The sequence below is a fragment of the Hypanus sabinus genome, chromosome 9, assembly GCF_030144855.1.
Source record: "Hypanus sabinus isolate sHypSab1 chromosome 9, sHypSab1.hap1, whole genome shotgun sequence".
Lineage (NCBI taxonomy): Eukaryota > Metazoa > Chordata > Chondrichthyes > Myliobatiformes > Dasyatidae > Hypanus > Hypanus sabinus.
This window is the reverse complement of record NC_082714.1, coordinates 21,112,917-21,140,857: the sequence shown is the minus strand read 5'-3', so window position 1 is coordinate 21,140,857 and position 27,941 is coordinate 21,112,917. Positions and strand designations below refer to the sequence as shown.

The following is a 27,941-nucleotide window of genomic DNA, read 5'->3' as shown; positions in this document are numbered from 1 at the left end:
ATAATAATTTATTTTCATGTCAAAGTAATGGAACACTGAACTTCAAGGAAGTAGTATTTCTCTGATCATTCATGCTCCCAAACTTTTTGACCAGGACAAAATAATCTTTTGGTAATTAGACATCAGTAACTTTAAAAAACATGCTATGATCTTCAAATATGTTCCCCCTCTTTAGGTCCTATTGGTACATGTCTATCTCAAAAATAACATTTCTTAGTGCTGCTCTTGAGCTACAACAGCAGGGGGACTGAGAAATTTCACAATTATATAGGTTCCTTTAGTTTATTTTGTATCAGTTCAACAAGACATATTGAACAGGCATAGTCCTCCATCTGTATCACCGACTCCTTGAAGATGAAAGTTACAACAGGACATTAACACCATGAAAGTAATACTTTTCAAAGTTAGTTAGCTTTAAAAATGTCTATGCACGGAAGCAAATATATTGCATAATCACTGGATTATAGGAAAGTGAGGGAACCAGTCTTTTTGCTCATGCAACACTCACCTTCAGTCTCCCCACTTGACTTGATGCCTTTTGCACTAGTGTCTGTACCTTTCAGCTTTTCAGTGTCATCTTCTTTTTCCTCTATGCCTTTCTCTTCTTCATCCTCTTCACCTACATTTTTATAGTTTGGTCTCTTTTGCACTCTCTTTCTTCCCTTGTGTCGACTAATCTCTAAAGATCTTTCTAACGTTTCTACAGGTTTGGTGAAACATCGAATGCTTGTGGACATCTGCAAAAATGAAGTGAAAATAATATCAAAGAATGTTGTGAAAGTGCTCAAATGCCAGGTTAAAAAAATGCCCACAATCTACTATTATTTTGCTGAAAATGTGGGGGCATAGAAAAGAGGCATTTTCACATTATTATCAATTGGCATTTTGACACAAAGAAGGTTTTAAGTTTAAAAAATATTAATCTATCCAGGACTTTGGTAATAATGCAGGAAGAATGGTTAACCAGTATGCATAATGGTATCTACTACTTTAACAAATACAACAATCCACTTTATACAAGTCTGACCATCTCCAGGAATTGACAGAAGCCTTTCAATAACACCATAAAGCCTCTCACTAATATTCCAAGTTTATGCTAAAGTTGTGAAATATTTACTAATTTCAGAAAAACAAAAGGAAAAGTTACCCAAGGACAAAGCAAAAAATGACAGCTATTAATGCAACTGCAATTATGCAGAGTACTCCACAAATAAAATAAAATCCATCATAAGTGAGGGACTTTATTCTTAAAATAAAATTGTACCATATACAGTTTTTGTTCAAAAATTGCCCCATGATTACAGTCACTTTTTTCCTTCTCCAGTGAAGAACAGGAATACTATCACCACGAATAAAATCACTGTTACTAGCCAACCACTGGAACCATTAAAATGCATTTCACTACTGCACAGAGTTACATGTTGCGCTCTGCCAAAACCAGAGAACCCAAGCTGTCCTTATTGTGTTAGCTCACAAAATCTATTTTTGCTTTTGCAAAACTGATAAATGTAATTAATATTAAACACAAATTGTGTCATATAGATAATCTATTTTAAATGTATTATTGTGCAGACACAGTGTGAAATGACCATTGTGCATTTTAGTGGTAATTAACTGACAGCCTTAATGAAAATGTCTGTCATCTATCCAGGCTAAAGTGATAATTTTCATTGACTCTACAAAGGCTACTGTCATGTGGGCTTGCATTACCTGGATTAGTATTGCCTCTTGATAAGAAAACTGCAAAAGATTTGCTGCCAAGATTATTCAAATATCACTTAACTGGAAAAGTATGAATACGTGTCTAAGTGACTAACTGTCCTAAGTTCCTGTGTGGGAGCACCTGGTCTCTGCTCAGCACCTACCCTCAATAGCAGGGCTGAGATGACAGACTCATTTGTGTGGAGAATCACAGATGTAAAACCACATCCTGCAACAACCCATTCAACTAGATGTGGAACAAATGAGTTTTAAAACAAAAAAAAGCTCGAGTTTTGTGAATTTGTAATCAAGAAATGGGCAAAAGCAAGAAATGGAAGTTGGTGCTTGCCCAAGATCATCAAGTATTTGAAAGCTACGTATGAAAACTTAGAAGCATAGTAATCTGAAGTCATTTATTTCAAACAGTCCCCAGAAAAGTACCTTAACCTAACTTTAAGGCACACTCTACTTAGTCATGAGTAAATTTATATTTCAGATGCTGACATTTTTTAAAAATATAAGCAACAGTCCCGTAGAGCCACAGTTGCTCACTATTTCCCATGCTGAACATTTTGCTTGTCTAAATTAATCCCATTTGCTTACATTAGTAACCATACTCTTCTATGCCTTTCCTAGTTGTGTGTCTGTCTAAAGCCCCTCAAACATAGCAGAGGTATTTGTTTCTACCACCTCCTCTGCCACTGCACACCAGATAGCAACAGCTCTCTGTACAGAAAAAAAACTTACCCCTTAGATCACCTTTAAAACTCCTACCTCTCCCCTTAAATCTATGCCCTTTTGCTTTTGATATCCTACCATGGGAAAAAGATTTTGACTATGTACCCTTAATTAGGTGTCTACAATCTTACTATACACTTCCATCAGTTCATCCCCTAGCCCCTTTTGCTCCACCAGAGAAAATAAGTTTACCCCACCTAACTTTTCCCATAACTAAAGTCATCCAATCCAAGTAACACCCTGGTAATTCTCCTCTGCATCCTCTCCAGTGCAATCACATCCTTTTTAAAGCTTGTTGATTGATGAAATATTCTACAAATCTTCTCGACATTCTTTGGCACCATGCCAATTTAAACAGAAAAACAGCTAAGAAAATGGATTAAGAATAGCTCAGACTCGAAATATGCATGGTTTATGTAAGTAAACCTAATCAGAAACCAGCAAAAGCAAGGTAATTACCAAACTGTGATTAATTCTGGTGTTAATTGGTGGTTACAGTTAAAAATGGCCTAAACATATTATTATATATATATATATATATAAAAATGGCCTTTCAAAATATATTTAGAAAAAGGATAGGTATAATCTTCCATGAAGGAAAAAAAGCCACAAAGTGTCGATCACGTGTGACAGATTGACCAATACCGCTTATCTATATTTGCATGTGCGGTGTAACTAACCATATTTACTTGGCGTACGGTAAGTAATTTTGTATCTCTATCAGTATTGGTTTGATCTCAAGAAGTTTACTGGTAAAAGAGAGTTATAACAGTAAGTCTGGTGCTCTTTACAGGAAAGAGAAAGTAGGTTACAAGCCCAATGCAGGTATAATCATACCACACATCAATTATTCAGGAAACAACTGGCAACACTTCGCACCAAATAGGAAGAAAGGTGAAATCTACAACACCCAACACTGAAGAGAATCGTGTCATTCTACCTCCACAAAACAGATATTAGCAAAATGGTACTGAGGCAAGAAATGGTGCAAATTTAATTTTATTTCAAACACAATCAGAAGATTTTTTTAAAAACAAAGATAGTTCCAATTTTCCAAAATAAATGCTTAAACTTACAGAATAAATCTATTTAAGAAAGTCAATGAGAATTTCTTAATTTTTCATAGCACATTAATCCCAAAATACTGAATTTTACTGATACCATAAGAACTCAAATGTGATATATTTTCAAAAGAATTATGAAAGGGAAAGTAGCCCATGCAAAAAATCACTTCATTTTGTTTTGCAAACTAAGAAATTAGCTCTACACTTATTCTGGCTTTGTTTTGTTTCTAACTACATACCATAAAGTTGATACTCCTCAAATTAATGATATATTCATTTCATATTAACTATTCAGTAACCATTAAGTAAATCACTTAATAAACAGCCTGACAGTATGTCATACCATTTTAATCAATTAGGGTACGAAAATTTAAATGCACATGCAAGAATGCTGAGAGTATGGAATCAGACTAAAGCTGGGCAAGGATACCTCCTCCCGACTTCCACTTGCAATTCCCCAAATTCATGCGTTCATTTGTATTGAACAATACTTGAAATAAGTACTAATAGCACACTGTGTGAGACTCTGGCATAGATAACCAAAAGAATGTCTTGGTTGCACCAGAAACAAGGTGGCCCAATCCTGAAGATAAAGCTACTATGCTGGTTTTGGGAGAGGTTGTGAGCTAATCAACACAAAAGACAAACCTGAACAAACTACCTCTCACCAATCTACCTTTAGCAAATGCAAATATGCATAACAGCATAATAACATAATGCTGGTTTAGGATAGTGCTGGTGACGCCTAGAGATGGCAAACACAAAACTAAGGAAAATACTATATACCTTATTCATAGGACTTTATTAATAACAGTCAATGCTAACAAAACCAACAATGAAGAGGCGAGCAAAGGGTGACAGAGGGTGAGTAGTGGCAGAGGCACAGGTGCAGACAAGGCACCTTGGTGGTAAGCAGGGTCAGATTCAAAACAGAGTCAAGGCAGAGTTGTGGCATCCGTGAGAGTGAGGAAAGTCCCCATGTCTGATCGATTTAAGTGCCATGCTGCACTGAAAAGGCCAGGTCGTGGTGGCAGAGTCCAGGCCCCAGAGAGGTCCGAAAGTGAGGATCAACCCGATGTTCAGATGAATTGAGTGCCAGGCCAGAAAGTTGCGACCAGGGGCGAGACAAGGGCCAGTTCAGCTTGTCGATTTGCAACATTTTCTCAGTTCTACACTGAAATGCAGTGCCAGCTGCCTGACTTCGCATATGTGGTCTTGTAACGTTTACTTGGCTTTGCAATGAACCATAGCTGTTGCTTGCGCCAGCTGCAGTGACGCTTGGCTTCATGTCTTTCATAGAACTCCAGCTCTGAAGCTAGAGTTTAGTTTTATTGTTTACACAATTTGTTTATTTTTTCCTCTCTCTCGACACATTGGCTGTTTGATGGTATTTTTCAATGGGTTCTTTTGTGGTTTCTTTGTTTTGTGGCTGCCTGTTAGGAGACGAATCTCAAAGTTATATAATGTACACGTATTTTAAACTTTGAACTCAGCATTAGTGGAAGTGACCTATGCACAATCCTTAAAAATAAAACAGTCCCATCATCACAACAGGTACACAACTGATCTACATGGTACAAGCTGAGGACAAGGCTGGCAATTCAAAGACAAATGACCCCAAGGTGCTCGTCCAGCAGCAGCAATGAACATTACCACAATCATTCAAAAGTAAACTTACTATCAAAGTACATGCCTGTCCCCAAATGTGCGTGTTCATTTGTATTGAACAATGCTCGAAATGAGTGGGGATAGCATACCATGGGTGACTCTAGCATAGACAACCAAAATTGTCTTGGTCGCACCAGAAAGCTAATATGCTGAGATTTGGTTTCTTACAGGCATACGCAGTAAATCCAAACAACACAATAGAATCGATGAATCACTATATCCAACTGAAGACAAACAGCCAATGTTCAAAGGAGAACAAACTGTGCAAACATGAAAGAGAAAGATAATAAAGATGGCACCAGAGGATTTTGCACACCAGGGCAACACCTTCCCAGCACACTGGCCCCTTTCCAGTCTGCTTATTTCTCTAATCGATCTACTAATGATGCAATAGCCTCTGCTCTCCACTCTGTCCTGTCCCACCTGGAAAATAGGGTCTCATATGCCAAACTGCCGTATATAGACTTCAGTTCGGTGTTCAACATCATCATACACCAAAAACTGGTGGGGAACTGTCCTCACTGGGTCTCAACACCTCCCTCTGCATTTGGATACTGGACTTCTTAACATGAAGGCCACAATCAGTCTGCGTGTGCAGCAACGCCTCTCATCACATTATGCTGAGTACTGGCACTCAGCACACTGCTGACGCATGACTGTGTCGCAGGATCCAGCTCAAACCTCGTCATCAAGTTTGAAGATGACACAAAAGCGGTTGGCCTTATCAGGAACAATGTCAAGATGGAATATAGAGTGAAAGTGGAGCAGCTGGTGGATTGGTGTGAAAAGAACAACCTAAGCCGGAATGTGGAGACGACAAAGGAAATCATTATGGACTTCAGGAAAGTGCAGATGGACCATTCCCCTCTACGAATACATGGCCCCTCCGTAGAGAGAGTTAAACGCACCAAGATTTCAGGGGCTCACATCATGGATGACCTCACCTGGTCCCTTAATATCACCTTCCTGAAGGCACAGCAGCACTTACACTTCCAAAGAAGATCGAGGAAAGCAAGACTCCCATTCCCCATCTTAATTATGAGCATCACTAAGAGCATCCTGACAAGGTTGTGGGACCTATAGTAAGGTGGAGCATATTAATGGACACTGGATAACCCCCTAATTTTCTTATATGATGGTTATATTATTTTTATTGCTTTGGTTTGTTATTTTGTTTTATTACAATTTGATTAATGTTCAGTTGCACTAGCAACGGTATTATTTTAGTAGGTTAATTGACGGTCACAAGGAGCAAAGCTTATACAGGCACTTGGGGGCAGCTGAGAGGTCTTGGGGGACGGAAGTGCGCATGTGATAGAGTATTTGAGAATGGCTCCGCAGCATGTTTGGTAAGCTGATGCGCTTGTGTTCCGGTATTTCCAGAAAGGTAAACAAAGACGTTATTTTAAACTTCTGCACGCCTGGAAGTCTCTTTTGTGTCCAAGTGTGCAACAAGGTACAACTCCATCTGGTACGGGAACAGCAAAGCATCAGACTGCAAGTCCCTACAAAGAACTGTGAGAATAGCTGAGAGGATCACAGGGGTCTCCCTAAATCCAGCGGAGATATCAATCAGGAGTGCTGAATATGCAGGGCTCTTACTATTGTTAAAGATCCCACCCATCCATCCAGCACCCTCTTTGGCTTTCTACCACCAGGCAGGAGACAATGATGCATAAAAACAAGAATGGTCAGCATGAGAAACAGTTTCTTCCCCCAGGCCACTTGGCTTCTTAACCTCCAGCCACATTGTATTCAAAGAGTCACCAGTTAATCTGTTCTGTACCTAATATTTAAAATTAATGCACTCTACTTAGTTATTTATGTATGATTCATCTGTAAATTTTATTCATATCTTCAAAAGTTATGTGTTATGTGTACTACTGTGCTTTACACCCCAGTTTGAAGAAATGTCTCGTTTCTATATACATTACATGTTTATCTTCATTACATGCATGGCTTTTGTTAAATGACAATAGACTTAACTTGATTTGATGTTTGAGGGGCAATAACTGTTCCTAAACCTAGCTTTGTGAGTCCCGAGGCTCCTGTACCTTCTCCCTTGGTGGCAGCAATGAGAAGAGAACATGAGCTAGGTGGTGGGAGTTCCTTATGACGAATGCTGCTTTCCTGCATAAGTGCTCCATGTAGATGTATCCAGCAGTGGGGAGGGCTTTACCCATAATGGACTGGACTGTATCCACTACTTTTTGTAGGATTTTTGGCTCAAGGGCATTGGTGTTTCCAAACCAAGCCGTGGTGCAGTGAATATATTCTCTACCACACAATGGAAGTTTAAATGTCACACTGAATCTTTGGAACCTTCTAAGGAAGTAGAGGTGCTGCCGTGGTTTCTTTGTAATTGCACATGTGCTGGGCCCAGGACAAATCCTCTGAAATAACAAACACTGTGGAAGTTAATGTTGTGGACCCTCTCCACCTCCGATCCCCAAATAACAATTGTTCATGGAACTCCAATTTGCTCATCCTGAATTCGATAATCAGCTCCTTGGCTTACTGACATTGAGTGAGGGTTTGTTGTTGTGGCAAAACTACATGGTATAGTTATTGACCATTGGTATGGTAAAGCATGGTATTAACCATTCTCCAATAAGACAGAGTGTAATTATCTACATTCAACATAAAACAACATTACCACTGCCAATAACCTATACCCACCATCAATATCTTGGAAGGGGATGGGGGAAGTTACTAATTTTCTGATTGCTCAGAGCCTTTCTATCATCTACAAGGTACAAGTCATGAGTGTGATAGCATATTCCCTACTTTAATTACCTGAGTCTTCCTTACAGACAGTTCCTTGAAACTGAGGACGACTGAGTTACACTCTATTTTTGTGGCTTACAAGACTGCTAATAAGGGCAGTGGGGGACTGTGGACTCTGCAACAGATATGGCAGGTAGTGCCTGACAGGGCAGGAAGGTAATTTATGAGGTAAACTGCCGATTCCTCAGGGCTCGCAATGCATGAGAGACTCTCAATATCATACAGACTCCTCTTGACCATGCATTGAAAATATCCTGATCAAGGCCTCATTGCCAATTCCAATACAGAAGAATACAAAAGGGTGTAATGAGTTGCAAACACAACCCAGTCCATCACAAGCACAGCACTCACCACCACCAACAGCATCTACAGAATGCAATGCTTCAAGAAGGTGGCATTTATTATCAAGGATTCCCCACCATCCCGGTCATGCACTCTTCTAGCTGCCAAAGTCAGGTAGGTGGTGCTGAAACTTGAAAGAACCACCATGTTCAGGAATACATTCCTACAACCTAAGAACATAAGATATGGGAGCAGGAGAAGGTCATTCAGCCCATCAAGCCTACCCCACCATTCAAATAAGATCATGGCTGATCAGTCCGTAAACTCAGTTCCATCTACCTGCCTTTCCCCCATAACCCTCAATTCCCCTACTATGTAAAAATCTATCTAACTGTATCTTAAATATATTTAGTAAAGAAGCCTCAACCACTTCCCTGGGCAGAGAATTCCACAGATTCACCACTCTCTGGGAAAAACAGTTTCTCCTCATCTCCATCCTAAATCTTCTCCTTCTGAACCTTTTTTTAATAATTTTTTTTTAATTGAATTTTCAAATGGTTACAGAAGGAAAAAAAATTATCAACCCTTCCCCCCTCCCCCTAACATATCCCTGTAGAAGAGAAACAAAAAGGAAAAAAAAGAAAGAAAGAATGCCTGGATATCGGAAGATCCCCACATGCTCCATGGAGTTCATTATAGCTTTAGTATATATATTTATTTCTTTCCCCAAATAACCAATAATTTTATCTTCGGACCACCTATATATTCAATCCTATCTTTTGTAAATAAGGGCGCCAAATTTTCAGAAATATTTCATATTTATCTCTTATAAGTAATTTTTTCAAGTGGAATGCAGTTAAAAGCTATATCTATTTTAATTTTCTTAATGTATGTTAAAATTATTTTTCTTTTCACCGGTCCATTAAGCCCATTAACATTAAAACTTAAAAAATTCAGTAGTCATTATTTTTAACAGGGTTACTCCAGTCTATAGTAATACCGAACTTTTCAACTTTCGTAGTACCTTGGAGAATCTTTTTAAAATTCTCCGTGTTGCTATGTGTCTCCGCCCCTGCCCCCCCCCCCCCCCCCCCGATTGTCCAGGCAAAGAAAGGAAGATTGAAAAATAGATTATAAAGAAAAAAAATAATAAAATACCCCCCTACTAATGTTGTGAATAAAAAAAACACAACATTACCCCTCTCCATTGTACGGGTCATGGCAATCGCCATGATTACACACGTGAATCCCGTAGCAATCGATCCGAAGCTCTCCCAGCTCCCCCGTAACATAAAAGAGTATATATAAGAGAAGAAAAAATAATATCACTACTCTCAATTAATATTTCTCAAATTTTTATCTTTCTCCCCCTGTATCATATAATTAAGAATATATTTAAATATTCTTCTGTCCTTAAACATCCATCAACTCCATTCACTGTCCCTGTCTTCATCTTTAATCCATTTCACATTTAAATCTTTGGCTGCGGTTAGCGAATAATTTGTGAGTTCCTGTGCAAATTCTTCCACATCCCAATAATCAGTAAAAGATCTTCTTTTTCCGTTATCCAAAAAAACTATCAGGGTTGCTGGGTGGCGCAATATAAATTTATAACCCTTCTCCCGTAAAACTTTTTTCGCTGGGTTAAATTCCTTCTTTCTCTTCAAAAGGTCATAACTTATACCAGGATAGAAAAGAACTGTTTTCCCTTCTATCATCAATGGCCCGTTTCTCTTTCTGGCACGTTGGGCAGCCGCCTTCAGGATCTTTTCTTTATCTTGATATCTTAAGCATTTTATCAAGATTGATTGCGGGTTTTGATCAGCTTAAGGTCTTGATCTTAAGGGTCTGTGAGCCCCTTCAATTTCAATTAACTGAGTTCCTTCTTCCATTTCCAAAATTTCCGGAATCCATTTTTGAAAAAAAAATTATTGGATCCTCTCCCTCTATACCTTCTTTAAGTCCAATAATCTTAATATTATTTCATCTGCTAAAATTTTCAAGTACATCCACTTTTTCCAACAACCGTTTTCTTTCTGATGTCCAGTTAGAAATATTATCTTCCATTTTATTCACTCTATCAATGGTGTCTCCCATTGTTTCTTCCAAGTTTTTAATTTTCTTGTCCATTTTGACCTGTCTTTTCATCATTTTATCAAACATAATCTTCATATTTTAATATCTTTTTTTATTACTTTTAATGCTTTTAATTCATGCATTATTTGCACCAAATATTTTTTTATGTCTCCAATATCACCTCCAACCTCTTCCTGTTGCTCTCCTTTGTTTGTCTCTTCATCTTATTTATCCAGAGAATCTGATTCCACCTCATATTCACTTTCACTTTCAGTTCTGATCATAGCTGGGATTTGTAGTTGGGTTGCTCGTCTTTGCGCATGCTCCTTCCTTCATGCATGCACAATTCCTGTTGCTCTTTTTTTTGGGAAACAGTTGATGTTGCCGCGGATTCCTGTTCTGTATCGCCGGAGGTAAAATGCACTTGAGCCCGAGGCTCTTTCATGGCAGCCGGCCTTGATTCTTTTCCAACTTGTGTTGTCTTCAAAGTAGTAGTTTTCTTCTGCTTCTGTTTAGGAGACATATCTTAAGACAATTCTGAGTAGTTTATAAGTAATTTTTAATAAGTATTTACTAACTTTTCTTCACTTAAACATTATTTTACTGGTTTTTACTGGAGAGCTGGGTTTCCACGTCTCGATCCTACGTCATCACGTGACGTTCCCCTTCTCCCCTGAACCTTGAGGCAATGTCCCCCAGATCTAGTCTCACCTACTGATGGAAACAACTTTTCTATTACCTTATCTATCCCTTTCAAAATTCTATAAGATCCCTTCTCATGTTTCTGCATTCCACAGAGTATAGTCCCAGACAATTCAATCCTCTCCCCATAGGCTAACCCCTTCATCCCTGGAATCAACCTGGTGAACCTCCTCTGCACTGCCTCCAAAGCTAGTATATTCTTCCTCAAGTATGGAGACTAGAACCGCACACAGTACTCCAGGTGCAGCCTCACCAGTACCCTGTACAGTTGCAGCATGACCTCCCTGCAATGAAGGCCAACATTCCATTTGCCATCTTAATAACCAGCTGTACCTGCAAGCCAACTTTTTGCAATGAGGTTCTTGAACCGACCTGTGCAACCACAACCCTGCCTTAGCAATGGATCATGACAGACTACCTGTTGCATTACCATTGACCTGTCTCTGGTTGTGTTGTTTCTTTTTGCACTAAGATCTTGTTTTGTCCCCCCCCCCTTTACTTTCTTGTACAAATTACATTCTCTGTATTGGTTGCCCATATGTGCCATTGATGCTGTCGCCAGCAAGATTTACTGTACTTCTGCATATGACAATAAGCTCATCTTGAATTGGGTCATGGGTCAGTGAATCACAGAAATCAGTGAGGATGACACATTTCTGCAAGAAGACTTGGAGCAGATCATTGAATATTTTCCTCTATCTACCTGAAAATGAGAGAACTCAAAACCAAGAATCTGTTTCTTGAATTCAATATTGGGTATGCAAATGACACACATCCAGTGAAGGCGCACAGCTGCAACAACACCAGAGAAGCTTAACACCAGCCTAGACAAAGCAGACTGTTTGAATGGCACACTATACATTAATTCTTTCTATCAATAGCCTGTAATCTCTGCTGTATGCAACATCTATAAAATTCACTGAATTATCTTGCCTAGGCAACAGAAATATCACCTTCCAAACTCTATCAATGAGGAAAGGGCATGTGGGGTCCCTTTCAAGTAACATAGCAAGCATCCCTGATTTGGAAATACATCACCATTCTTTTGTTGCCGCAAAGTCTAAATGCTAGAACCCCCTACTGATACAGGGATTTTGGTTCTGCCAGCAACAATAAAATGGAATAAATTAACATATGGTTTTTCTTAAAAAGACAGGAATCTAAAATGAAAAATAGTTAGCACATGACTTGATGTACCAAAATTAAGATTGTGAAAGACAATAGGAAATAAATTTTAAATTGACTGGTAGATGTTACCAGAGAAAAAAAATTGAGAACCGAAACCTCTTACTCCTGCAGTGGCTTAAGGCTGATTTATACTTCTGCGTCAAATGAATGCTGTAGGTATGGCGTAGCCGCATAACCAACGCTGTATCCTACGCCAGAGCGACACAGACAGCAACAACTGTGATTGGTCCACTTGGTAGCATCGCATTTCCTCCTGTCTATAGGAATACTGTGCGTACACTGATGCGAAATAAATGGTTGGAGACGATGAACCAAATCGTCAAATCTACCTGCCGACATCTGAAAGTATTTGAAATGCATTTCCTTGTCCATGTCTCTCAGTGGCCGGATAAGCACAGAAAATTCACCCTCCTTCTGCCTCAATCTGTTCAATGGTCGTACATACCATCTCTTCCGACATTTTCTCTCTTTTCTGCGCTGCAGTAACTTCAATAAAAGTAACCCTTGCTCAACATTTATTAGCTCCAACTCCAACATGATGCACTCAGTCGCCATTAGAAACCCCACCGCCAACTGGTGTTTTGGCGGTGAATTGCAGACACAGGTATAAATGCTCACAACGGTGCAGGCCATTTATGAAGGCTGTGGCGTAGGCTACTACACAGAAATATAAATCAGGCTTTATCATGCATTCACAGAAGATTCATAGATTTGCAAGCTAGGAAGAATCTATAAAAAGGGACTTAATGTTTCAGGTGAACTTCCTTACCTTAGAACTAGGAAATGTTAGTATTTCTCAAGTTGAGAAAAAGACAAAAAAAAGAAAAGGTCTATGATAGAATGCAATGCAAAAGTATTTAAATGGCAGATTATTAGAGCAAGGTAATAGTGGGTAAATACTAGAATGAGTAAGAAAAAGAAAAATGAGTATGAAGCTAATGCAAAATGGTTAAAGCAGAAGGCAACCCAAAATCAGCAGAAAATAAAAACAAATGCAGTAAATCTGAAAATATTGCAATTGCTGACCACCTAAATGTGGAACTTAAATGTTGTCCTCAAGCAGCTGTAACATGCCATCAGATAAGGTGTTTTCCAAACTTGAATGCAGTTTTATTGGAAGAAGTAAGGAGACCAAGGGAAAAAGTCAGAGTGGAGCCTGACTGAGAAAAATAATGAAGATAAAAGACACTACAGATACTGGAATACAAAATAAAATGCAAAATTCTGGAAGAACTCCGAGTCAGAAGTATCCATAGTAGGAAAAAGAGAACTATCACTTACCAGCCTGTTACCCACAACCCACACCCCCCATCTCTGGCACCTGGTTCCTTCTACCATCTGGTTCCTCCCATCAGACTCTATCCCACTCCCCTACATGCTGCTACATTCTAACAATCGTTCCTGTCCTTGATAGCGCTGGTGCAGGGTCTTGACCCGAAAAAGAAAGAAATGATCCTGAAAGCTTGCAGGCTCACTAGAAACATAATAGATGTAGTCTGTAAAATACTTCAGAATTTCCAATGCACCTGGACTTCTTTCCCTTTTTGCACCAATTCATCTCAACCAGCAGTGTGATACTAAGTCTCAATTCTTCCATCTTATCCCATGTACACCTACACTGAATACCAATTTTGATCACTGAACCCAACTCATTTTTAATATGTCCAATCTCACTACTCTCCACCTCTCACTAAGTCCTCCCCTCCCCTTTACATGGAGGTCAACTCCACTTTACCAGCACCCTTTTCTGCCTGTTTGAACCTCAAAGAAAAATGCTCAGAGAAACCCATTGCTTGTCCCTATGTGGGGTAAAGGGACTATCATTTACTGCAATGTGAATTTGGTCCTCTCATGCACCAACTTTTAGTACACTGATAATCATATCTATACTGCTTCTAATTGCTTTTCAAAACAGGAAGATCAACTTACAATTTCTACCCTGTTCTTACCTTCATACAATTAATCTCTTTTTTCTTCTTTCCCTTAGCTTCAGCACATGGATTGAAGACCAGCCACAAGTTCACTGACTACCAATATCCCTTGAAAATACTTCCTCTCTGTAAGGACTCAATTCAATTTTGTCAAGTTCCAAGTCTTCAGCACATCTCATCAGGTGATGCTACCTCCCATATCAATATTTGCATTAGATCTCAACACTCAATTCTGCTCTGACCTGCAGGGCCCTAAACTGGTTCATTTAAACTCCTCCACTTCTGCTCCTACCTTTGCCGTCATCCAAATGCTCACTTTCTATAACTCCAGACTTCTTATTCATAGAATCTTCATCCCCTCTGCTATCCGATCCCTAAATGGATTTTGAACCCATGAACTCTACTAAACTTAATTATTATTTCTGTTTTTACACTACTTTTAACTATTTAATGCATATACATATGTACACACGCACATATATATACACATACATACATAGACACACACTTACATGTTATTGATATATCTATTTTTTTATAGTATTATGTATTGCATAGCACTACTGCCACTAAGTTAACAAATTTCACAACATATGCTGGTGATATTAAACTTGATTTTGATTCTGAGATCATTCTCTGCAATTACTGACAACAATAATACTACTTAACAACAAAATTAATCTTATGATTTTTGAATAATTAAAGATTTGCTTTATTTGTCACATGTACATCGAAACATACAGTGAAAATTATAATTTTGCATCATTAACTAATCCTTCGATGATAGTGCAGGGGGCAGCCCACAAGTGCCACCATGCTTCCAGTGCCAAGGTAGCATGTCCACAACTCACTAACCCTAACCATGGGATGAACCCAGAGCACCCGGAAGAAACCCACGCAGTCACGGGGAGTTTGCCTCTTGTCCTTTCCTCACTACTGTTCAGGGTTTAAGCTCTTCTGAATTGAAGAATTATTTGTAGTTATTTCACTGCAGTTCACTCACCATTAGGTAAACTAAACATCCACTGGGTGACCACTTTGTGGAAAATCTTCATTCAGTCCACAGACAAGTGGATGAATAGCAACTACTTTCATGTTCTCTACATCACTTTTCATTAGCCCTACTGTCCTTAATCTCGCATGCAATCAGGCATGTTACAGCCTCTGAGACTCAACACCAAATTCAATCATTTCAGATTATCTTCATTATTTAGCATTTCCATTTATTTTCAAGGTTTTTCCTCTGCTTTTGGAAATCTCAGATAATTAATTTTGTTTTCACATTGCACATTTCTGTCATTTAGTCACACCTGCCTAGCATCCCTTCTAAATAGTTCTCTCTTCTCCAGCTTTTGTCTGCACTTAAACATGTGTAACTTTCCCAGCTTTGACAAAAGGTTAGCAACCTAAACTAGTATTCCTGCTTTTCCACAAATGTGGTCCAATCTGCTGAATATTTTCAGCATTTTCTTAGTGTATTTCAGATTTCTAGTATTTGCAGAACCTTTTTGAAGCAATCTATTAAACTGGATTTTTTAAAAAAATCATGAAATTGATTTAACTTACTGGACTTCAATCACAAAAATATTTATTTTCTAAATGCAGGGAACAGACATAAATTAAACTCTGGAATCAATGTTTTAAATATTCCTATTAGGCAATCAAACTTCACAAGGACTGTAGCATAAACAATCCCTCTCAGTTCACTTTTAACTGGAATTTATGAAATGAAAAATGAAAAGTTGCTGCACATGCCCATTACCTGAATCTTTTGTAAGTTAAAACAGTAGATCTTATTGTTTCAAATCACAGTGGAGTTTCATAGTAAAAACAGCCAGCAAAAATTTTTACCCTGAAATGGTACTGCAAGTGCAATGCTTGGCTGATATATTTGCAGATAAGATTTCTGTTTTTACTTGCAGCTGGTATACTGACTTAAGGTATCTTGAACAGCATCTCTGTGAAAGTTGGGTGAACTATCTCAATTCAAATAAAACAATACCTCTTTGTGAGCTTTGGTGCAAAACATCTAAGTTTTGCAGTAAAACAATTCTTGATTCAAGGTTGGAATGAAAATTTATAAATGCAAACCTAAAGTTCAAATTCCCTGTAATATTCAGAATTAAGCCTATAAATACTGAAGGTCAAAAAAATTATTCAAACATAATTCAGATTCACATATTCCAATTACAATTGTCTACTAACCACTAAAATAGTCTGTACAACAAAAAGATAAATCAAAACTTTTATAAATTTTGGAATATGTGAAAAGGAACCCCTTGCCCTGGTGTCTGTCAATAAATTCAAAATCACTTTGCTTTTGATCATGAGAGAATTGACATAGTAGATGCCTAAAGGTCATTACCTCTAACTAGAGAGTCTAGCACCTAGAGGAAGTGGGTAGTGGGCAGACTCTAGATAAGGAGCAAGCCATTTAGGACTGAAACTTCTTTATGAACAGGTTGCCAATCTGTGGTATTCTTTACATTTACCAGGCAGCGATCAAAAGATTATAATTAAAAAAAAACATATACAGTGGATTCTGGTTAACTGGGACACAACAGGCCCAGGACATTCTGGCCTAATTAAGCAGCTGTCCCAATAAAAAAGACAAACTACCATTTAACACAGTAACAAATTATGTATTTAAATGAGAACATTATCAATACTACTATAGTACTATAAAACCATGTAATAGCTCCTAATAGATATCATTGTTGGAATTCATTCATATAGTGTAGGCTGCCACATCCTTTTGATTGACCGTAAATAGACAAAATCAGAACAGACACCCAGTAGTCAAGTTTTTTGTCATTTAACTAAAAACATGTATACCATCAAACGAGACATTTCTTCACACCAGGGTGTAAGGCACAACAGTGTACAACACACACAATAACTTTGGAAGGTGTGAGAATAAAATCTACAAATGAATTATACATACATAAACAAAGTAAAATACATACATTAAATATTGTAGGGTACGGAACAAATCAACTGGTGACACTTTAAATGTGGTGTGACAGAGAGTTCAGAAACCTAATGGCTTGAAAGAAGAAACTGCTTCCCATCCAAACCATTCTTGTATTTGAGTCTCCTGTCTGATAGGAGAAAGTAAACAAAATGCTGATTGGTTGGTTGAGATTCTTAATAATACCCCAAGGTCCCTGTGTATGCAGCACTCCTGATAAATGCCCTTGCTGGATGGTAGGGAGACCACTATGATCCTCTCAGCCTTTGTAGGGACTTCCAGTTTGATGCTCGGCTGCTCCCATACCAGATGGAGATGCACCTTGTCAAGATGCTCCCAGCGGTGCTCCTGTAAAATTTAGTTAAGATGGAGGGGGCAGGGAGTGCAGGAGAAGCCTCGCTTGCCTGTATCTTCTTAGGAAGTGAAGGCACTGCTGTGCCTTCTTATTCCAGGAGGTGATATTGAGGGACCATGTGAGGTCATCCATGATATGAACTCCCAGGAACTTGGTGCACTTCACTCTCTACAGAGGAGCCATGTATGTGCAGAGGGGGAATGGTTCATATGCACGATCCTAAAGTCCACAATCATTTCCTTGGTCTTCTCCATGTTCATACTTAGGTTGTTCTTCTCATATAGTCCATTAGCTGCTCCACTTACCTTCTCTATTCTGACTCAACATTATTGTTGATGAGGCCAACCGCTGTTGCGTCATCTGCAAATCTGATGACATGGTTTGAGCTGAATACTGTGACACAGCCATGCATCAGCAGTGTGAACAGCAGAAGGCTGAGCACACAGCCCTGAGGACCACCAGTGCTCAGCGTAATGGGACTAGAGATGTTGCTATCCACTGTGGCCTCTTTGTTAAGAAGTCAAAGATCCAGTTACGGAAGGAGGTGTTGAGACTTAGTGAGGACAGTTGCCCCACCAATTTCTGAGATATAATGGTATTAAACGCTGAATTGAAGTCTATAACCAGCAGTCAGTATAGCTAATGGACTGCCTTCATACAATGCTACTGACAGATTCTCCATAACTTCATTTTCATTGTAACATTAAATAAGTTTGTTGATAGCTTCAAATTCTTTGTAGTTTCTAACTTGTAACTTGTGAAGCAGTGAAGTCAGGTCACTTTCACTCCCTGCCAGTTCTGACATCTCCAAGCCTGAATGCTTGAAACGACAGTGAGGAAGAACAGTTCTAAATTGTCTTACTGCTCATTTCTCACCAACTTTTAGTAACAAATATCACTGCTTTTTGAACAGAAGCACATGTAGCTGATGCTATTTAAAAACTGTTCACTCTATTAACTGCTTAGTGTCCAATGACCACACAAGTGTATGTACCTGACGCTAGTTAGAAACTGTTTGACAAGTTCCCTGCCCCAATTAAGCAGCATAGTGTCCCAAATAAACAAAGGGAATTCCAGCTATTTTCTTGATTAGTTTTTGTTCTTTAAGAGTTGTCCCATACAGGTGACTGCCCCAATTAACTAGAATCCACTGTATATGGAAATCTTAGGATAAATCATGATATTGAACAGTGGAGCACACTTGAGGAGCCAAGTAACTTACACCTCTTATGCTTTTACTTTAAGGATAATAGTGTTAAGAAAATGACCAACAGAAAGACAATGTCAATAATGGACAGTGTTTCCTTTCTTTACAAACAGGAGGCACAAATTGAAGGCACAAATCAAGTCTGTCGAACCATAGAATATTACAGCACAGAAACAGGCTCTTCTTGGCTGTGCCGAACCATTTGGAATACTCCAAATTTGGCCTCATTAATGCCTTATACAACCTCACCATAACATTCCAACTCTTATACTCAATACTTTGATTTATAAAGGCCAATGTACTAAAACCTCTCTTTACGACCCTATCTACCTGTGATGCCACTTTTAGGGAATTATGTACCTGTATTCCCAGATCAATCTGTTCTACTGCACTACTCAGTGTCCTACTATTTACCTTGTATGCTCTACCTTGGTTTGTCCTGCCAAAATGCAATACCTCACACTTATCAGTATTAAACTCCATCTGCCATTTATCCAGCTGGTCCCAAGTCCCTCTGCAAGCTTTGAAGACCTTCCTCACTGTCCACTACACCTCCAATCTTCGTATCATCAGCAAATTTGCGGATCTAATTTACCACATTATCATCCAAATCATTGATATAGACGACAAATAACAGTGGACCCAGCACTGATCTCTGTGGCACACCACTTGTCACAGGCCTCCACTCAGAGAAGCAATCCTCCACTACCACTCTCTGGCTTCTCCCATTGAGTCAATATCTAATCCAATTTACTACCTCTCCATGCATACAATAATAGACAATAGACAGTAGGTGCAGGAGTAGGCCATTCGGCCCTTCTAGCCAGTAACAACATTCACCGTGATCATGGCTGATCATACACAATCAGTACCCCGCTTCTGCCCTCTCCCCATATCCCTTGACCCCGTTATCTATAAGAGCTCTATCTAAGTCTCTCTTGAATGCATCCAGAGACTTGGCCTCCACTGCCTTCTGGGGCAGAGCATTCCACATATCCACCACTCTCTGGGTGAAAAAGTTTTTCCACATCTCTGTTCTAAATGGCCTACCCCTTATTCTTAAACTTTGGCCTCTAGTTCTGGACTCACCCATCAGCGGGAACATGCTTCCTGCCTCCAGTGTGTCCAATCCCTTAATAATCTTATATGTTTCAATCAGATCCCCTCTCATCCTTCTAAATTCCAGTGTATACAAGTCCAGTCACTCCAATCTTTCAATATATGACAGTCCCACCATTCCGGGAATTAACCTTGTGAACCTACGCTGCACTCCCTCAATAGCAAAAATGCCCTTCCTCAAATTTGGAGACCAAAACGGCACACAATACTCCAGGTGTGGTCTCACCAGGGCCCTGTACAGCTGCAGAAGGACCTTTTTATTCCTATACTCAATTCCTCTTGTTATAAAGGCCAGCATGCCATTAGCTTTCTTCACTGCCTGCTGTACCTGCATGCTTGTTTTCATTGACTGATGTACAAGAACACCTAGATCTCGTTGTACTTCCCCTTTTCCTAACTTGACTCCATTCAGATAGTAATCTGTCTTCCTATTCTTGCCACCAAACTGGATAACCTCACATTTATCCACATTAAACTGCATCTGCCATACATTTGCCCACTCACCCAACCTGTCCAAGTCACCCTGCATTCTCATAACACCCTCCTGACATTTCACACTGCCACCCAGCTGTGTGTCATCAGCAAATTTGCTAATATTACTTTTAATCCCTTCATCTAAATCATTAATGTATATTGTAAACAGCTGAGGTCCCAGCACCGAACCTTGCGGTACCCCACTGGTCACAGCCTGCCATTCCGAAAGGGACCCGTCAATCGCTACTCTTTGTTTCCTGTCAGGCAGCCAATTTTCAAACCATGTCAGTACTCTGCCCCCAATATCATGTGCCCTAATTTTGCCCACTAATCTCACATGTGGGACTTTATCAAAAGCTTTCTGGAAGTCCAGGTACACTACATCCACTGGCTCTCCCTTGTCCATTTTCATAGTTACATCCTCAAAAAACTCCAGAAGATTAGTCCAGCATGATTTTCCCTTCATAAATCCATGCTGACTCGGACTGATCCTTTTACTGCTATCCAAATGTGTCATAATTTCCTCTTTCATAATTGACTCCAGCATCATTCCCACCACTGATGTCAGGCTAACTGGTCTATAATTCCCTGTTTTCTCTCTCCTTCCTTTTTTGAAAAGTGGGTCAACATTAGCCACCCTTCAATCAGCAGGAACTGTTGCTGAATCTATAGAACATTGGAAAATGATTATCAATGTGTCCCCGATTTCTAGAGCCACCTCTTTAAGTACCCTGGGATGCAAACCATCAGGGTCCCGGGGACTTATCAGCCTTCAGACTCAACAGTCTATCCAAGACCGTTTCTTGCCTAATATAAATTTCCTTCAGTTCATCCTTTACCCTAGTTCCTTTGGCCACTATTACATCTGGGAGATTGTTTGTGTCTTCCCTAGTGAAGACAGATCCAAAGTACCTGTTCAACTCGTCTGCCATTTTCTTGTTCCCCATAATAAATTCACCTGTTTCTGTCTTCAATGGCCCAATTTTGGTCTTAACTATTTTTTTGCTATTCACATACCTAAAGAAGCTTTTACTATCCTCCTTTATATTCTTGGCTAGTTTACCTTCGTACCTCATATTTTCTGGCGTATTGCCTTTTTTGTTATCTTTGGTTGCTTTTTAAAATCTTCCCAGTACTCCAGTTTCCTGCTCATCTTTGCTATGTTATACTTCTCTTTTATTTTTATACTGCCCTTTACTTCCCTCGTCAGCCCTTAGGATCTTTCTTCCTCATTGGAATGAACCGATCCTGCACCTTCTGCATTATTCCCAGAAATACCTGCCATTGTTGTTCCACTGTCTTCCCTGCTGGGGTATTGTTCCATTGAACTTTGGCCAGCTCCTCCCTCATAGCTCCATAGTTCCCTTTGTTCAACTGTAATACTGACACATCCGATTTTCCCTTCTCCTTCTCAAATTGTAGGTTAAAACATATCATATTATGGTCACTACCTCCTAAAGGTTTCTTTACCTCGAGGTCCCTGATCAAATCCGGTTCATTGCACAACACGAAATCTAGAATTGCCTTCTCCCTGGTAGGCTCCAGTACAAGCTGTTCTAAGAATCCATCATGGAGGCACTCCACAAACTCCCTTTCTTGGGGTCCAGTACCATTCTGATTCTCCCAGTCTACCTGCATGTTGAAATCCCCCATGACAACTGCATGGCAACCTTTGCAACATGCCAATTTTAACTCTTCATTCAACTTACACCCTACATCCAGACTGCTGTTTGGGGGCCTGTAGGTAACTCCCATTAGGGTCTTTCTACCCTTAGAATTTCTCAGTTCTATCCATACTGACTCTACACCCCCAGATTCTATGTCCCCCCTCGCAAGGGACTGAATATCATTCCTCACCAACAGAGCCACCCCACCCCCTCTACCAGTCAGTCTGTCATTTCGATAAGATGTATATCCTTGAATATTCATTTCCCAGGCCCTGTCCGCTTGAAGCCATGTCTCTGTTATTCCCACAACATCATACTTGCCAATTTCCAACTGAGCCTCAAGCTCATCTATTTTATTCCTTATACTTCGTGCATTCATATATAATACTTTTAATTTGGTACTCCCCTCTTTTTATATCAATTCCTATTTCACTTGGCCATACTGTATGATCTCTTCTTGAGCTTTTTATTCCATTGATTCTGTTGCCCTTTATAACTTTTCTTATTTTCACTTTCCCTTTAACTCCATCCTTATATTTCCAGTTCTCCCCCCTCCCCCCCACTACTTAGTTTAAACACATCCGTGTTGCAGTGGCAAACCTGTCTGCCAGAATGCTGGTCCTCCACTTATTAAGGTGCAACCCGTCCCTTTCGTACAATTCAACCCTACCCCAAAACAGATCCCAGTGGTCCAAGAATGTAAATCCTTGCTTCCTGCACCAGTTCCTCAGCCACACATTCAGATCCATTATCTCCCTGTTCCTGCCCTCTCCAGCATGAGGAACTGGAAGCAAACCACAGATAACCACCCTGGAAGTCCTGCTTTTCAGCCTTCTTTCAAGTTCTCTGAAGTCCCGCTACAGAATCTCCTTCCTCTTCTTCCCGATGTCATTTGTGCCGACATGAACTACCACTTCCGGCTGTTCACCTTCACCCTTGAGGATTCCCTGCAATCAGACCGTGATATCCTGGATCCTAGCACCAGGGAGGCAACACACCATCCTTAAATCTCGCCTGTTCCCGCAGAAACCCCCTTTCATACCTCTTACTATGGAGTCCCCTACTACCACGGCTCTTCCTGATGTCTGACTCCTCGGCTCTGCTTCTGCACCAATTTTCAGCTCGCAGACCTGTCCGCCAACATTTTAAATATATCTGCCAGGGCCCCTGCAATGTCAACACTAGTCTCCTTCAAGGTCCGAGGGAATACCCCGTCAGGGTCCTGGGGATTTATCTACTCTGATTTGCCTCAAGACAGCAAGCACCTCCTCCTCTTCAAACTGTGTAGGTTCCATGACCTCACTACCTGTTTGCCTTGTTTCCATAGACTCCATGCCATTTTCCTAAGTAAATACGGATGCAAAAATCCCATTTAAGATCTCTCCCATTTCTTTTGGTTCCATACATAGCCGACCACTCTGATTTTCAAGAGGACCAATTTTATCCCTTACTATCCTACTAAAAGTCCAGACTGAAACAGGGAATATTATGATTAATGTGCTAGCCTTTGCATGTGTGAATTAGTGCAAAATAAACATAAGTTACTAGTAAATTGAACACCAAGGTCTCTGTTGCTAGAGTGAAACTCTGTATGGAACTCGGTATCCCAGTGGAACCTCCTAACCAGGAGCTGGCAAACAGCCTTCACTAGTGGCAATCTAAACAGTGTTGTAGTGTGTCTATACACCCAGACTGCACAGCTTTCCCCAAATGTGGGGATTTCTCTGCAGAACAAGCTCAATAGCCAGAAACCACCTTTGGGCTGGGCAGCAAAGAGCTACGCAGCCAAGCAAATATGATGAACGACTGCAGATTACAAACACCCAACATGATGGGTTTTGGGAGCTTACAGGATTCCAGGCAGTCTCTTAAAAAAAAGAAAGACGTACCAGTTCCCAGACCAGCCAGTGTGCAGCATGGTACTCCATCTCTCTGCAATGAATGCCTGTAATCCTCACCTCAGTCTGCTCAGTACCAGACTTTACGAAGCCTTTCTATGCTAAGATGTGGCCAATTCAATGCAGCAAAAGCATCAGCAGAGAGCGAAGACTCATGCTAAATTCCGGGATTCACAGCACATTCCTAGCACAAAGCACTATCCATAATGCATCTCTCTATATTTGATACCTTCAAATTCTTTGCAGTCCCTAACTTGAAGTAGTGAAGTCGTTTCCCTTTCTCTCATGGCCATTTCTGGCATCTACAAGCTTGAGTGCTTGAAACAGCAGTGAGAAAAACAGTTCGAAATTGTCTCATCAAGTACTAGTGGCAAAATAAAATCACTAATTTTGCGCACGAACTCACGCAACTGACGCTATTTAAAAATTGCTCTGTCTTAGCATGCCGTAGTGTCTAATGGCCACACAAGTGCATGCATCTGATGCTAGTTAGAAATAACAATTTTTAAAATCACCAGTTCTAATAGCATTCTTATTCCTGGAAATGCATCCAAGATACCAGTGCAGAAGTGTTGGATGAATCTGATGCTTAGCAAATTTCAAGTACTCTTATAGAACTGAGTACAAATGAAGTGCATTAATCTCCCAAATTACAATCCAGGTGCCACATTAATGGAAATTTAATTATCAAATTGTTCCATCCTCTCTTTGTGGAACACAAATCAATCTGATATCCACTGGCAAGTGCATTAAAAAGAAGTCCACAGCTGATCTTTAGTAACACCAGCTAGTGACAATGCATAACATGCTCCTGGTTACTCCCCAGTAAGGTCCTGCTACCTCTGCATTATCTAACTTTCAACAAAAAGATTTTTATTTTGATTTCAAGACAGACAAAGCTGGAAATCCTTGGCTGGTATCAGAACTTTTACAGCAGAAAGCTTCACTCCATGTGAGACAGAAATGTTGTGAACAGGATGGACACAGTGGTAAAGTAGTTAGTGCTGCTGTGTCACAGCTCCAGTAAGTAGAGTTCAACTCTGGCCCCATGTGGAGAGTGCAATTTGTCTCCATGGCCATGGGAAATAGATAGGTAGGGAAAGATAATACAAGGGGTGATTGATAAGTTCGTGGCCTAAGGTAGAAGGATCAATTTAAGAAAACCTAGCATATTTGTTTTTCAACATAGTCCCCTCTTACATTTACACACTTAGTCCAGCGGTGGCAACGGATCTTGGACCTCCAGAAAGTCCACAGATGGGTGATTGATAAGTTTGTGGCCTAAGGTAGAAGGAGATGAGTTATACAGCTCTTGTTACATGCAGTTCAACTCTGAGTGATTATGCAGAAAGTTTGAAGTTAATAACTCGTCTCTTTCTACCTTAGGCCACAAACTTATCAATCACCCTTGCTGTAGACACTTTCTGGAGGTCCAAGATCCGTATGCTCCACGATCGCTGGACTAAGTGTGTAAATGTAGGGGGGGGGGGGGACTATTGAAAAATAAATGTGCTAGGTTTTCTAAAATTGACTCCTTCTACCCTAAGCCACAAACTTATCACCCCTCGTATTTTACAGTGCTCAAGGGAAATGAAGGGGAATATGACTGATGAGATTGTTTTGATGGGAGCTAGCATATACCCAATTGGTTGAATGATTCCTTCTGTGTCATAAAGGACAATGCTTATATGGCTTATTGACTTATCAGTCTAAATGGTCTATTCCTGTGTTTCTACGTAATTCCATCACTGATACCCAAGTTAGTGCTGTTCAGTAACAGAAAGTATGTTCATATCCTAGGTTCTGCAATTTTGAAGCCTTTGTACTTTCACGAGAATTTCCAGAAACACGTTCTTACCACATGCTTTGTGATATGTTCTATTTGTGTATTTCAGTGCAATTTAAACATAAAGGCATGGGTGCAGTTTTCAGAAAACTTCACTCTTTGAAATTTAGGTTTTGCTTTTTTTAGAAATCACTTCCATCTTTTTACTCTTTCTCAATCAGTCAAAAATCAACTGAGTAATTCTAGAACAATGTTAAACATTTCCCTAGACACAATACCAAGTTTGAGTTCAACTAGTAACTGAGCAATTTCCAAGAATGTAGCCGAAAAATGGTTAATTCAAAAGAAAATATGCTGCCTTCAGCTCTCCCAATATTAAAAAGCAGAGTTGCTCATAGTCGACCATGATCACATCCAGCTTTTGCCTCAAAGATCACTGATATTTTCAAGGAAAGACTACACAGAAGAAAAGGTAATAGAAATCAGAAACCTGCCATTTCTAAAGACAAATCAAATGGAAAATGACTGTTTTCTCATCCCTTGGCCCAAATACACTTTTGTCCAAATGAGAGTAGGACTTTTACAGTGAACATCAGGACCCTGGAAATGAAAGTGAGGGTTTTTTTTAGCATGCTGGCTAGCCTTCATTTGCCAGGCCACGAAGTACGGAAGTTGGGATGTTATGTAGTATTTGTACAAGATATTGGTGAGGCTGCAGTTTGGAGCATTGTGTTCACTTTTGGTCACCATGCTAGAGGAAGGATGCCATTAAACTAGAATGAAAGCAGAAAATATTTATGAGGATGTTGCCAGAACTCGAGAGTCTGAATGACAGAGAAAGGATGAGTGGACCAAAAATGTATTCTTTAAAGCACAGTAGAATATCATGGTTTGGAGGCTTCTGTGCTTCAATGACCTGGAGAGCTATGTTGGCTGGAGTGAGAGCTTTATGCTTCATCTCTTGATAGGGTCACCCATGCCAAACAGTTCAAAAGGTAAAGGCCAGATTAAGAGTGGCCCATCAATCCTCTAGGTTCAGGGGTTCAACTCAGGGCTAACAACCCTGATTGATAAAGTCAAATTGTTATGGAAGCAGCGAGGAAAAATCCTTCTACATCTGAGTGCAATGATATTCCTCAGTCTCCACCCGGGATTTGCATGACCAACCGAAGTGAAAACCAGGAGGAAACTACTGACATGATGAAAGAAGCTTTGAATGCCGCCAGAGATGGAGGACCTTCATTACTGCCCTAAACACCAGCAGTAACAGGCAGGAAGAAGAAGTAGAAATAGAAGAAGAGTGGTGGCCTTAGAGACACAAAAAACCATGAGGGGCATACAGCGGGAGAATGCACACAGTCTTTTTCCCAAGGTTAGAGAATCAAAAACTAAAGGGCATAGGTTTAAGAAGAGAGGGAAAGGATTGAATAGGAACCTGAAGGGCAACCTGAGCATGGTTAGTAAATGGAATGAATTGACAAACAAGGACGATACATTAATATTTGAGGAGTACTTGCATAGGTACATGAACAGAAAGGTTTGAAGAGGCAAGGGCCAAATGCAGGTAATAGGACTACCTTAGATCGGAATCTTGGTCAGTATGCAACATTTGGGCTGAAACGTCTGTTTTTGTGATGTACGACTTCCATCATCCAAACCATTTTATGGCTGCCAGATCTGTTTGATACCGTGCAAACTGGTATTTGCGGAATCCCAGAAATATCAATTAAACAATTGAAACAAAAACATGTCACTTTGAACAATGAGTCATTAACTTTAATGCAAGAAAAACTGAAAATAAATTGTTTCTTAAAAATTAAAGGTGTAAAATAATTGGTAAGTAGCAAGAATTTTGAAAGAATTTAGGGAGGGAGGGTGAGAATTATAAGGGAGGGAGGGCGAGAATTATAGGGGTGTAGTCGCGCGCAACGTGCTACTAAAGAAGCACACGGAAGTAGAAAGAGCTGAACTCAATACTTTTACTGACTCAAAATTGTGCGCTTAAATCTCCCCTCCCATGGGCCCCGTGACCCGCGGGGCGTATGTGATGTCAGACTGTCCCCAGAAGGTCCACCCCGAGCAGGATGTTTCAAATGCGCTACTGCGTGTCTGCCCGCGGCTCCTGATGGCAGTTCGAGTCCTGCGTGTACGAGATGGCCTGGTCCTTGTCTGGCAGGGGAACTGCGCCATGTTGGTTGACTCTGTAGCCCAAGAAATCGATTTTCATCAGCCCGAACTGGCACTTCGCCAGATTGATTGCCAGTCCGTGGTCGCTCACGTGTTGGCAGAGCTGGCGCAAATGTGCCATGTGCTCTTGGTGCCAACTG

At 40.0% G+C, this 27,941-nt stretch overlaps 1 protein-coding gene across 6 annotated transcripts in view; it reads right to left on the bottom strand.

The window, feature by feature from the left end:
* Nucleotides 1-27,941, bottom strand: part of clec16a (C-type lectin domain containing 16A) — a 241,706-nt gene that overhangs the window by 131,574 nt on the left and 82,191 nt on the right. For 5 of the 6 annotated variants that reach the window (XM_059979201.1, XM_059979202.1, XM_059979199.1 and 2 more), the window contains one exon: nt 509-737. In XM_059979201.1, the coding sequence (XP_059835184.1) occupies nt 509-737 (229 nt within the window). The remainder of the gene's footprint in view (nt 1-508; nt 738-27,941) is intronic. The other variant, XM_059979200.1, reaches the window with a different exon arrangement.